The 13,152-nt window shown below is 34.5% G+C and overlaps 1 protein-coding gene across 1 annotated transcript; it reads left to right on the top strand.

The window, feature by feature from the left end:
* Positions 1-3,819: 3,819 nt before the first annotated feature.
* LOC139692114 (putative uncharacterized protein MYH16) lies at positions 3,820-12,125 on the top strand. The gene is made up of 8 exons (XM_071590150.1): positions 3,820-3,918; positions 3,976-4,185; positions 7,065-7,115; positions 8,378-8,505; positions 9,102-9,268; positions 9,547-9,632; positions 10,358-10,569; positions 11,984-12,125. Exons 1-8 carry the CDS (start codon positions 3,820-3,822, stop codon positions 12,123-12,125), a joined length of 1,095 nt encoding a protein of 364 aa, XP_071446251.1.
* The last annotated feature ends 1,027 nt before the right edge of the window (positions 12,126-13,152 follow it).

Here is a 13,152-nt window from a genome sequence, read left to right as displayed (position 1 = left end):
CAGTTATTTGTCTAACTGGCATTTACATACTTAATGACAATAAATGTCGTTATAATTAGGCAAACATTACAAATCATTCCATGATATAATTCTAGCAAAGGGATTTACATTTCAATTGGTTGATCAATTACTATTATTGATTGGTCTCAGTCATAATATAGTACATAAATAAAATGATATACGCTTGTCATTTAGCATAAACGATAAAGTATTCTTTCAGCCATTGGGGAACTCAGATATACCGAAGAAGCATTTCCCCGTAAGATATAGGATTTTAAGCCTTTCTTGAAGTTAGAATAGGAGTAGCTATTTTTCATTTCAGTGGCTAGGTACCTAGTAATGAGAAAATGGATGCTGAATTGTTATATTTATTTATCGAAGGGAATAACCCTTTTACAAAATGAAAGGCAAAAACATAAGTTAGATTAGTTCCACAATTATAAAAATATTTATAAACAGGTACAAATTGCATACATTTACACACTCGTTATTGAGAATTAAAGCATAATTTAGAATTTAAGAAGAATCTTGATTTGTTAAGCTTTTAAGGCATTTTTAGAGGGCATACACGTACATGCTCATACCTTCCCATACCACACCATATCTCACAAGTACATACCTAGTTAGATTGATTAATGCTAACAAAATATCAATATTAGTAAAGATTCCAATTTAAAAATGGAAGCAAAAAGTGAGAGATATTGTTTATGTTACAAGCCAGATGATGGTGCAAAATGATAAGTGTTAGTAGTAGTTATTAAAGAGATCTTGTGGTATCATTTAAGAAAATATTCTCAATGGGCATTGAAAATAACTTATTGACATGTGGTGATATCCACACAGCAATAATTAGCGTTCTAAAATTCCTCAGTTACTTTTAAAAACATTTGTTAAGGGGTCCTGATGAGATAGAACATAGGTCAATATAATCACAGCTCAATCATAATAATAATTTTGTGCATGATACCTAATTTCAAAGATAGCTGCATACCTTGTGTTATGTGATGTTACTCTGAAAGATATTGAACTTAAAGAGTTCAAAGGGAACAATCTTGTTATGCAGTCATTTAAAAGACAAGTTATGTTATACATTTTTGTATGTGTGTGTGTGGGGGGAGGAAAGATTAAATAGAGATAACATTTAAAGATGAATTTAAAGATCTTTGTGAACATTGAATTTGAATGCAATTTCAACTCCTAGGTCTTTTATATTTGTTAATTGGGCCATAGGATAATTCCTTTTCCAGCGGAATGTTACAGAATAGCATTTTTTGTAAATTGAAAGTTAGGTAGTGATGCTTACCTAGGTTTTAAGCCTATAAAGGCAGTTTTGCAGAGTTAGGTGACCATCCATTGATTGAACTGTTCAAAAAAATTTTAAGTCACCAGCATACAATAGATAAGGAAGTAGGTCTAATGCCATTATAATATCATTTATAACTTAAATAATAGTGGACCCAGATGGGATCCTTGGGGAATGCTTGATAATGGATGGATAGAAACAGCTACTTTTAGATTCATTAATTTTTAATACTTCTTCTCTGCTGGTCAAATAACTTCTTATCCAGTCAAGGTACCACTCATTCCCAACGCATCAAAGTTTCTAAGAAGAAGCTCATGACTAATACTATCAAAAGCCTTATTTAAGTTAGTACATATGGCGTCTGTTTGTAAGCTTTTTTCCCTACCTTCTAGGAGACACTTTTGAAAATCCAAAAGATTATTAAGTGTTGATCTTCCTTTGGTGAAACCATGCTGCTCAGGGATCGTGATAGTATTAAAGATAGAAGTTAGCTTATCTACAACCAATTATTCTAAGATTTTTGCTTTTAGGTATTGATAGCTTGGCAATCGGACGATAGTTAGTTACACTATTTCTGTTACCCTGCTTATGCTTGTGGAGTTAAATGTGCCAGGGAAAATACCAGCCGTGAAGGATTTATCAAACAGTATATACAAAGGGTAAAGTAATGGCACCAGACACATTCTCGGAAGTAGGGCTGGGAGTTCATCAGGACCACAACCCTTTTGGAGGTCAAGTTGACATAGTTTAGTCTTGTTGTCTAGATACTGAGATTGTTATAGATGAAATTGAAATGGAGGTGTGATTATTAATATTTTTCCGAGGAGTACTTTCATGTTTTACATACACAAATGAGAAATACTTAGCAATAAAGGTTTGTTATGTCATCATATGAACAAGCAGAAAGATCATTTAAAAAAATTACATTGGATGTCTGTCTGTCTTCCTCATACAACTGACATGATTCTAAAAATGTTTTGTGTTATTGTGGAGGTTCTTTTGGCATTAATTTATACTCCATTATGCCTGTCAATGTTGTGTTTCCTTCCAGTATCATTGTGTTAATGCTCATAATTTGTGAAAAATGAGATTAAGTATAGAAAGTATTTCATATATCTCTTGATAAGACTTCAGGAAACTAGAATTACTCCAGAATACAGCAATAACATTAACATCACCTGATTATGGTAACATTTTTTAGGAATAATCTTGGAAAGGGAAAGTTTTCATGAACCCAGTTACTTCATCCTAATGTACTCCTCTGCTGGCTTACATGAAACAAAATATCCTGAAACCCCATGCTAAATATTAAATAACTTATTCCTGAAGAAATGAGCATCATGAAATCTCTCCAATATCATAACTTTGACTGATGCACTACGGATGCCAGTAGATTGAATACATACCTGTATGTTAGCACTGGGCATAGTTTGTATGATTGACTGTTAAATCTCATACAGTGGAGGAGTTAAATGGAATTTTTTTGTGGAATTGGTGATTCATGATTTTAGTTTCAGAAGTTGCAGAATTTTATTTGCCACATCATGTATAGTATTATGGGATTACAGAGGCTAATGTGTGAATCTCTATTTATGTAATAGGCAGGGCAATCAATGTGAGTGTAAGGTGTTATCAGCCAAAGGACTGAGAATCTGGTGGTCTTGATTTAAATTCAAGCCTTTTTATAAAAGTCTTTCCACAATAGGTGTCTTTCTGTGCAAAATTACCCATGCAATTCAGTTGTACTAATACTAGGAATGAAACTTACTTTCTTACTTGGAGATCTTGTACAGAGTTACCCTCTGAGGAACTGGCTCTTCAATAGGGTATGGTTCTTATGTACGTAGCTTTAGTGGAGAGTGGGTGGGGTGAAGAGAACTCAAGAATGGAAATGGGCCGGAGAAAATGGCTGGTACAAATACAAATTGATTGGGAGAGAATCCTTACTGCTGGGGTAATATCAGATAAGCTGAATCTCAGATGGGTTCAAATTTTCTTATCCCCATTGCAGTTGTGGTATTAATTCAGTTAAGGTATCACCATAGCATATATGCTTCAAAGGTCATGGCAGGAAAAATGTATTGCTACTATGTTTTCAGTTTTATATGAATTTCAATTTTTCAATTGTATGACAAATTAAAAATTTTTTTATGCAAATTAAAAAAAAATTATTTATACAAATTCAGAGATTCTAATCAGTAGCACCTAACAGTGTTTATTTTACTTTCATTTGCATCTCTAACATCGAAAGACGGAGTTATCTTAGGTGAAGAGATACACTTGTTGAAATAGCAATTATATTTGATATTATTATTGCATTTCTTATAATGTTAACTTTAGGTTAACAAGGCTATGCATTGTCCATCAGCAGCATGACAAATTTAAGCGTCTTTACGGAAATGTTAACAATGGCCATTGAATTCTTTTCTATCAAGATGAGATTGACCTTATCAACAGTTTAATCTCTCATAAAAACTGTAGTTTATGTTTTGATTTGCACTTTTATAGCATATACAATGGATATCAAAGAAGTGGCTTCAGTTCTAAAAGAGCCAGACATGTTTAATTTTGAAAAGAGGCTCAGGGAAGCTCTACATGAGCTCAGTCTTAAACGGGTAAGATATGAGTCATTAGGAAATATTTGCATATCTTGAGTCGTCAAAATGATCTAGGTCAAATCCGTCATAACTAAGGTTCTACTTGAAGAAAGCAGAAAGGACCTCAATCAGGCACTTCTTGTAAAATATGACCTTGAAAGGCGACTGGACAAAGTGTGTCGGGAACTTGAAGAATCTCGGGTCCAACTGGAATTGGCTGTGAGTGCTGGGCGGAAGTGGGAGGAGGAGAGGGAAGCTATCCCTTTGCACCGGGCACAATTACAGGTAAATACCTATTAAAGGAGAAAGATTAGAAAAAGACCCATCAAAATATCTCAAAACTTTAGTTTCAAGTTTTTAAGCTAGGATTAGTTACAAGAACATATTCCTTTGTGATGTGCATGGTTCACAGCCTTATTTTTATGCAATGGGTTGGCAAAAGCTGAATTCATACTCATATTTGACCATTAGTGTGAGAGCATATGTACTGTTTTTATGAGTTATTGTTCATCAATATTTCAATTCAAAGATTGATTGACGTCAGCCCTCTTATGGGACTCATTTGAATTTCAATCCCCCTTGTACTGTTTCTCAAGTACTCTTGCTTTTGAATTCTTTGTTAGCCATTGAAATAATCGTACATAAGTTACATTTAGTCCATTAAGAAAAACCATAAACACAGTGATCAATCTTAAAGTTGGTTTAGTAGGTGATGGTAGAGTTCACCCAGTATTAAGCCCAGCAGCATGTGCAATTCACACACATCAGGGTAGGGGCACCAGTTCCTTTCCTTGTTCTGGTTATGGTTTCCCAGGAAGATCCGGTACCTGAAAAATTACATATCTGGGGTGAAGCTGAGGGTGCCCGGAGAGGCTTGACTTGGGAGCAAATGGCTCTCCTGCCCTCTGGTCAGTAGTCCAATGCTCTACTCCTGGACTACTGTTACCAACAAATTTAGTCCAAAGATATTATTTTTATAATTTTCATACTATTTCAAAATGTTCCATTAGTCCATCTTTTAATTTTTTCCTCTCAATTCCAATCTTCATTGGTATTGTTTTTTCAGTCATTTTCTTTACCAAGTCTTTTTTCAATATCCCCCTGGCCACTCACAGTCTTACTCTTGTTATGCTGCCATCTGACCTTCATTCCTCTCCCCCATTCTTTCTTCAGGATGACACCAGACTTCCTGCAGTCTAATGGTCATTTCCCAAGTGTATCACTTTCTATCCATTTCTCTAGAAGTCATTAGCACCACATTCTCACATTCCATATTTCTAACCCACATTTGCCCACTTTGAATGATATTCCCTCCCTCTAGTCCCCAACCAGAGATCCTATTGGGCATTTTTTTACCTTTGTCTTGGAGGAATGCCACTATCTCAAATTTATGATTGGGTGGTGCATCTTCTAGTGAATTTGACGTTGTGGTTCTCCATTGTCATCCACCTGTCAGCACTACTGCTATTTCCATGAACTTCGGTTTTGCAAACAGTTTGCAAAAGTTGATGCTTGGTTGATCATGTTGATTTGCTCCAACATCACCTTATGGTGAAATAGCTGCCTCTCACCAATGGTGACACATCATTTATAGTTCTGTTTGGGAGTCCCTATTCTCATTTAATTCTTTAAAAATCAGAGAATATGTTAAAAAACAGGAAAAAGTTGAGTCATGAGCTGTTTTATTTAAGAGAAAGCATCATAATATTAATCTAATTCTTTTTCGTCTGTAAGAAGTTATTAGGTTTGCAGAAAATTATGTAACCTTGATGTAGGTTTATCTCACATTCACAATTGTGTCACTGATTTTGAAAACCATGTATGTTGAATGATCAGCTCTGAATACCTAATCTTAGTATGTAGTAGTGCATAATAATATATGACTTGAAAAATAGCATAGCGCATATGATAATATGGGTACATAGTCAGCAATGGACAATATTTATGTATTGTGGACAGCTGAGCAGGAGAAAAATCGAATAGAGTTATATTGGGAGAATTTTGGATCTTGTTTGTGGTGGACACTTTTCATGATTGACTAGGGAGAAGAATCTGTAATATCTCAGGATTTTGGATAATAAGGTAAAAAATTATGATGGATTGTTTTTCTGTGTGCCTGGGACTAACAGCTGAGATTATGGCGAAAAAAGTTTAATTTTCAGCATGCTAATTCAAAAAAGCAATAAAATGTTCAAGGGTAGAAGATAAAATTTTTATTTTTGGGTTATATTTTATCAGGCTGGATTATGTATTTCATTAGCCTGTAATTCTGTTGGTATGAACACCAATGTCATTTCCTCTAGAAAAGAGGATGGACATGCTCGGATAGAATGAAGGAAGAAAGATAGTGTACAGAATTGAGATGGTTTTATTTTAGTGTAGTGTGTCAGGTTTTGTCCCGTCAGGCTAGGCTTAGAAATTCAGTGGTGGTATATAGTCTGTGTTCATCTATAATCTATCTTTAACAGTATACTAACATGCAAAAAAATATGCATTATATTCTTCCCACCAACCATAATAATTAATGCAAAGGTTGGTTGAATAGGAGACGGTAACCCAGCTAATGCTAAGTTGTGAGCTCAACAGCCAAGTGAAATTCACGCACTAGTGTAGAGGGTTGTTCCATTCCTTGTGCCATCACTGGCTTTCCAAGAAGATCTGGTGCTTGAAAAATAAAGAAGTGAAGTGAGAGTGCCCAGAGGTACCACTTGAAATCAGACTTGGGCCTTATAATCAGTAGCCAAGACTTGATTCCTATTCACTTGGTATTGTAATTTTTTGTAATTATTTCCTTTCATGTCAAGCCACTTTCAATAATCATATACTCTGTGTACTTTCCTTAGGCTGTGTAATTCTCTAGGACATAATATTTGTGCCTTTGTGCATTAACTGCTCAGCATGGATTATTTACGACCTTTATTTGATGTTATTGGATTGCAAATGTTTCCATATAAATGTTGCCAAAAGCCTCAACTGTGTTCTGCATGCATGCGTCGTATCACATTTCCTCTCTCGACACATTGTTCCTTCGATGCATTTAATTGCCAAGATATCATAGCATTAAATCCAAACCAATTCTTTCACTTTAAGCTTCTTAACTGCATTGCAACTCTTTCTTGTGTATTTGAAGTTGAAATACTCTTTTAAATTTGTGTTTTCGACAGGCTACTTCTGCAGAGAGAGATACACTTAAGGAGCAAGCTCGAACATTACAGGTTAGTTCATTTCTATCCTCTTCTCACTGCATTAGCATATTATGCATCCAAAACAGTGCATGGTTAACTCTTAGAAAAGGGATTGGTAGTGTGAGGAACAATTAGGTGGCTACTGTAGTGACTTCTCACCCCAAGTATCCAGCTTCAAATCCTAGAGGGGGTAGGATTTTTCAGTGGTATCCCAATCTCTACTTGAGTGCCCTGTGGAGAGAGCTTTTCAATTGGAGCACTCCATCCTTTGGATGGGAGTTGGAACTGTTTACCCCCTAGCTCCTATCATTAAAAGTAGGCTAATGCCAATGAATTGTTTCTCTCCACCCTTTCTCATTCCTTAAACATCCTACCCCTACCAAATTTCCCCTTTATCCCTAATAGTGCAAACAATTGGGACTGTTGGACACCTTGCCAAATAGCTAATAATAATTATGTATGGATGGGATGGATTTTACTGGTTTTACAGATGACTGACTGGAAATTAATTTACAATGAACTTATAAAAAATACTAAATAAAATGGCATTACCAGGATTAACAGTCCATGCAAAATTTTGTTCATTTACAAAACACATAATGCAAAAGATAAGGAGTTTAAAAAAGTCATCTAGAATTTCTTAATAACAAATATTTAATTATTTTTTCCTCTCTGAAATGAAAAGATGATGAATTCTTCACATGGATAGCACAATAATGGTTATTTTTAAATTAAATAATATGCCTGAATAAATGGAGATTATTTCTAAGCTTAAGAGTTTTACCAGGAAAAAAACAAAATTTAATCAAAAAAGGTTATGAATCATGATACTGACAAAGTGCAGTTTGAGATGCAGGATCATACCTGTATATTCAGGATCAAGGTTTTTAGTGTTAATTTTACACTGCCACTTCTATGTGGGGCAGTCAAAAAACCATTGGCTAATTATCTATTTACATGCTTCAGGAATGTGTATTATCCCTCACATTTCCTTAATTGAGGATAATTAGAATGAACAAGTAAAATGAAAGGTGCTTATGAACTCAATTATATGGAAGTGAACATGTCACTTAATTGAATTTATTTCAATGTAATAAAAATAAACCTTTTTCTCACTTCTCATTGTCCACTCATCTATGTTGGCTGTTGGTTGAATACCACTTTTGAAATCTACACTCCCATGTTCATGATGTTTCTTGAGAGATTATGCATTAGGAGAGATTTTTAGGTCTCTGAAATTAGTAATAATGATGTAAATTAGCATCAATTGTTAAAATTCAATATTTTAACAGTTTGCCAATGTTGAGTTGAAGAGGAGAGTGGAGGAACTTGAAGGCCAGGTGCATTGTCTTTCCTCTTTCCAGAATGGAACAATTACTCTTCAGACAAAAGTTGAAGAAGTCATTCGGGAAGTGAAGAGGTAAATAAATATAGAAAAATAATCTCTGTTGTGATGCTTTTAAGTAGTGATGTCCATTTTACTTGTCTTTTATGATTTGAAATGATTGGAGAATACCAGTAACACATGTACCCACAGAGATTAATTTAGTAATTAAGCTATGGTTATCATTTTCCTCATATCTGATCATGCTCCTGCTCATTTATGAAGGACTTTTATACAGCGAGATCAATTTTCCCATAGTTAAGCTAAAATCTTCACCTTCAAGGACTTGGAAGAGGTTTTTCTTGGAATCTGTCAGGAAAATATCATTCATTTTTGTGAACTGTACACCTCCTGTGTGTCACCATTCTACTTTTTCAAAGTAATTATTTCTTCCAGTTCTTCAAATATATGTATTGTTAAGAATCAAGTTTCTCTGAGATACCTATGTACATTTGCATTTGGGTGAATATTTAGGATACACTTTGACATTATTTATTGCTAGTTTTTCAACAATACTGACCTTTATCTAGATTTTCTTTCTATACTAGTATATACATAATCTCAGCTAATGCATCAGCTAGTATTCATGCCATTTTATTAAAAATATCTGATGATAAAATTATTGCTGTCAGGCAATCACAAAGCCTTTCACAGGATCAGAAAAGGCTGGAAAGATCAGTTAAAGCTGCTTCCAACTTGGGTGCACGCTTGGAATTAACTACTCGTCATAATGGCTGTATGCAGGAAAAGATGAAGGAGCAAATAAGAAAGATGGAAGCTAAAGTAATAGCATTAGCAAGTAAGTTATCCAGGCATTAAATTTAATAGTTTTTATATAGAATTATATTTATATAAAATAACTGAGCATTAAACAAATGTTTCCCTTTCTTTGTGTGGGCATTGTGTTGCAATGTAATTGGGATATCTAAAGATATAAATCATCTCTGAATACCTTCCTTGTATATCATTAATGCAGTAGATCTGTTTCCCAAAGAATAGAATTGTTTTTAAATGCAAAAAATATGCCATTATAATTAGATTATTTAGTCATTTGGCCAATTCACTTTGTTCCTCCAGCTGAATTGGATTGTTTAAAGCAAAGTTCCAGCACTGAACCTGTGGAGCAAAATGCAAAAGAACAAGAAGGAATCCATTTCAATGAGGTCAGTAACATTTCCATATATTATGTATCATTTATAGTTTTTTTGAATTAATGGAGAAACCTACCTACTATTGGTCATAGTAATATCTAGTAGTAGTCTCTTTAGAGGAGGCAACTGACAGCTGAGGTCATTTGCAGTTCCGTCCCATTTGATGGACGGTGTATTCACTCAAAGTACTCTCCACAAATCACCTCAAGTAGAGATCAGGATATCCATGAAAAAGATCTGCCACCTCCAGGATTCAAATCCTGGTCCTCTTGGAGGAAAGCCAGTACACTAGCCACTGCAACATCCTGATCCCCCATAGCAATATCTAGGGTAACAATTCTAACGAGAAAAGCAGGTTTTGGATGGGTATATCATATAGTGCCTACAATGGCTATAAAATTGTACCACAATGCATTTGCTTACGCCTCCTGACAATAATAAACTGACATCAGACAGTACAGTGTCCCTCTTCGAAGTTGCATACGTCATTCCTCCCTACATTCCATTCAACATGCCGATTCCATTCCTTCCCCTTCCTCATTTGCCCAACGTTCATCCCTTTATCACAGCCTTCAATACCCCATTCCCAATCATGCTCTGAATGTATCATTCCCTTCTCTATTTTGCTTACAAAGTAAAACTTCATTTGTTTTTTTGGTACATTTTGAGAATAAATAGAGGAATTTAATTTTGATTTTTGATTAATTTATCAATAAAATATTCTGCTCACAACATAGTGGAAAAGCAGCCTCCATGAAATGGAGAGTCGCTTGCAGTCTTCAGAAGAATGCAGGAAGAAGCTACAAAGAGCTATGGAATCAGCTCTAGAGATTTCTGCCAAATTGGAGAAGGAATCAAAGAAATTAAAAGAGGAAAATGTTCATCTTAGTGAATCTAATCAGAAGGCTGAATCACATCTAAAGGAACTTCAAGAGAGTCACTTAAAAAGGTATGCACTTTTGTGATTGCTACTCTTCTCAAGCAGGATTGTATATAGGATACTGTGCCATAATAAGGTAATGAGTGCACTCCCTGCCTTGGGAAGAATACAGTTGAAGTTAATTAAGGTGATTTCATAGATAACTTTACTTTAAATAACTGGGATACATCAGCAGGTGATTTCACAAGTGCCAATCTACATCAATGACCACAGGGAGGAATCAATAGATTTATGCAGAGAAATTCAATTTATCATGTTGAACACTTGGCTTGAATGACACATTAGGCATAGCTATACATGGACGATGCTCAGGGATCCAGATGTTTATCAGTAGGACTTTATTATGGAATTTTATATGTGAAAAGTGCCTTGGGACTCAAACAGATATCTGTTAAACTATATTATGGTTTGGCACCTATTAAGAATGACATGACAAAGTCTTACAATTTCGCAGAAGCTGATGTGCATTCAGATCACAATTTAGTGTTAATGAAGTGCAGCATTAGATTCAAAAGAATAAAACAGGGAAGGAGAATAAGTTAATAGAATATAAAAGCATTGGCTGGGACAAAAAGGAAAGAGTACCAGGAGGCAAGGGAAAAATGTATGAGTGAGGCCAGGGAGAAGGATATAGTGAAAGAAAGATGAAAACATCTGAAAAAAGGGATAGCAAAAACTACAAACAAAATTATAAAAATAGTTAAGATGAGATGACTAAGGAGATGGATGAGAGAAGGAAATTAAAGATGGAAACACAGAATTAGATAAAGTACAAAGCGATAAATAATAAGCTGAGGTGAGAAAACTAATAGGTCAAAAGAAGCGTGGTAAAGGATGCAGTGCAAGGTTATGAAGAGCTTCTTTCACCCCTCATACTGTTGCCCCATCACCATATATTCGAGCTTTACCTGCCATTTCTATGGGAAGAAAAGCTCGAGTTATCATAGCTGCTTTTTCTTTCCGTAATGATTAAGCTCAATAAAGTTTAGCCTGAAACTATGAAGTTAAATGGTAAAATTGGAACTGAACTTGGAAAAAAATCAGAAAAAAACTAAATAATCGCTCTTATTATTTTCTTTTTAATAGCATAAAAGTCAGGCTATCAACATATGTTACTTAATAATACAAATGCTTAAATTCTAGCCACAATTGATTTACTTTTTACCCTGTTTCATTTATAATTCTCAAATTAATGTATTGCGGGAAAGAGCTTATGAATTAATGACTTTTTTATACTTGAATAATTTTGGCTTTTTTTGAGGTAGGTAACAGCTATGTGCTACATTCTTTTATTTAAATAGTAATATGTGTGAAATGTATCATGGTTGTTCCTTTTGGAAGCTTTTAATCTAATTTACTTGACCTCTTAGCCTCTATAGATGTGCCATTAATCTCATTATTTTCTAATAAATTTTAATTGTAGGAAAATAAATTGTAAGGATGAAGAAGTCCAAGTAGACTGCTTATTTATCAGAGTGTCATGTTCTGAAGATAGTAATGCAACTTCTTTAAAAGTTGAACCATTAGCAAAAGAGGTTTTAGAGGAAAAGAAACTGGAAGAGTGAGTGAATGCTTTAAATGACATTTTTATTTCCAAATATCTTAATTGAAAGAGATTATTTTGCCAGAAAACAATAAATTGACATAGAAAAAGCAAAATTAAGGCATCCCAATTGAAAGATACAAATATTATTTTAAATGATATTTTCCATGTACTCGTATTGTTGATTAATGTTTCTTGTCTTATCAAACCTGATGCTTAATAGTTTTGTTCATTTGGAAATGATACTCAAGATAAATAGTTCTTGTTGGTTAAATTAAAGTATTTTATTATTCATTTAATCTTATGCTAAAACCTGTTATTTATTTGTACTATTCACCAAAAGTGTGAATGGGTCATGGTAGTCCAAGGGTAGAGCATTGGACTGCTGATGGGAGGGCCTGGGTTTGATTCCCAGGTAAGCCTCTAGGCACCCTCAGCTCCACCAAAGCTGTGTGATTTTTTGGGTACCAGACCTTCCTGGGGAACCATAGGCAGTACAGGGAAAGAACTGGGCCCTGATGTGTGAATTACACATACCGCCGGGCTTAGTACTGGATGAGCTCTACCATCACCTATCAAACCAACCTTCGGATTGATTACTGTGTTTATGGTTTCATAAAAAGTGTTTGCTGAATGTAGAAATGTGCCATGAGCTTTTTAATCAAATTTAACTAGAAGAAAAATATGAGGCATTTATATTTAATTTTTAATAAGAGAAATGGGCTATGGGAGAATTACTTAAGAGGATGGATGAAAGAAGACATAGACATGGAAATGTTGGGAAGAATACGCAGAGAGCTATACAATAAACTTAGGTGAGAAACTAAAATGGCTAAGGAAATTTGGTGGAAATATCAGTGCAAGAATATGGAGAAATTTCAGATACCAGGAAATACAAGTAATATGTAAAGTAAGGGAATTATCAGAATCCAGAAAGGGCAAAATTATACTTACCATAGGAGATAAGACTGGGAGATTATTAAGAGAGCCAAAAGAGGTTAAGGGATGGTAGAAATAATACATAAGAGCTTAATGGTAAACATATTAAG

The sequence above is a fragment of the Hetaerina americana genome, unplaced genomic scaffold, assembly GCF_022747635.1.
Source record: "Hetaerina americana unplaced genomic scaffold, ioHetAmer1.1.p SCAF_4, whole genome shotgun sequence".
Taxonomy (NCBI): domain Eukaryota; kingdom Metazoa; phylum Arthropoda; class Insecta; order Odonata; family Calopterygidae; genus Hetaerina; species Hetaerina americana.
Note: the sequence above shows the minus strand (reverse complement) of the source record. Positions and strands in the feature narration are given on the sequence as shown.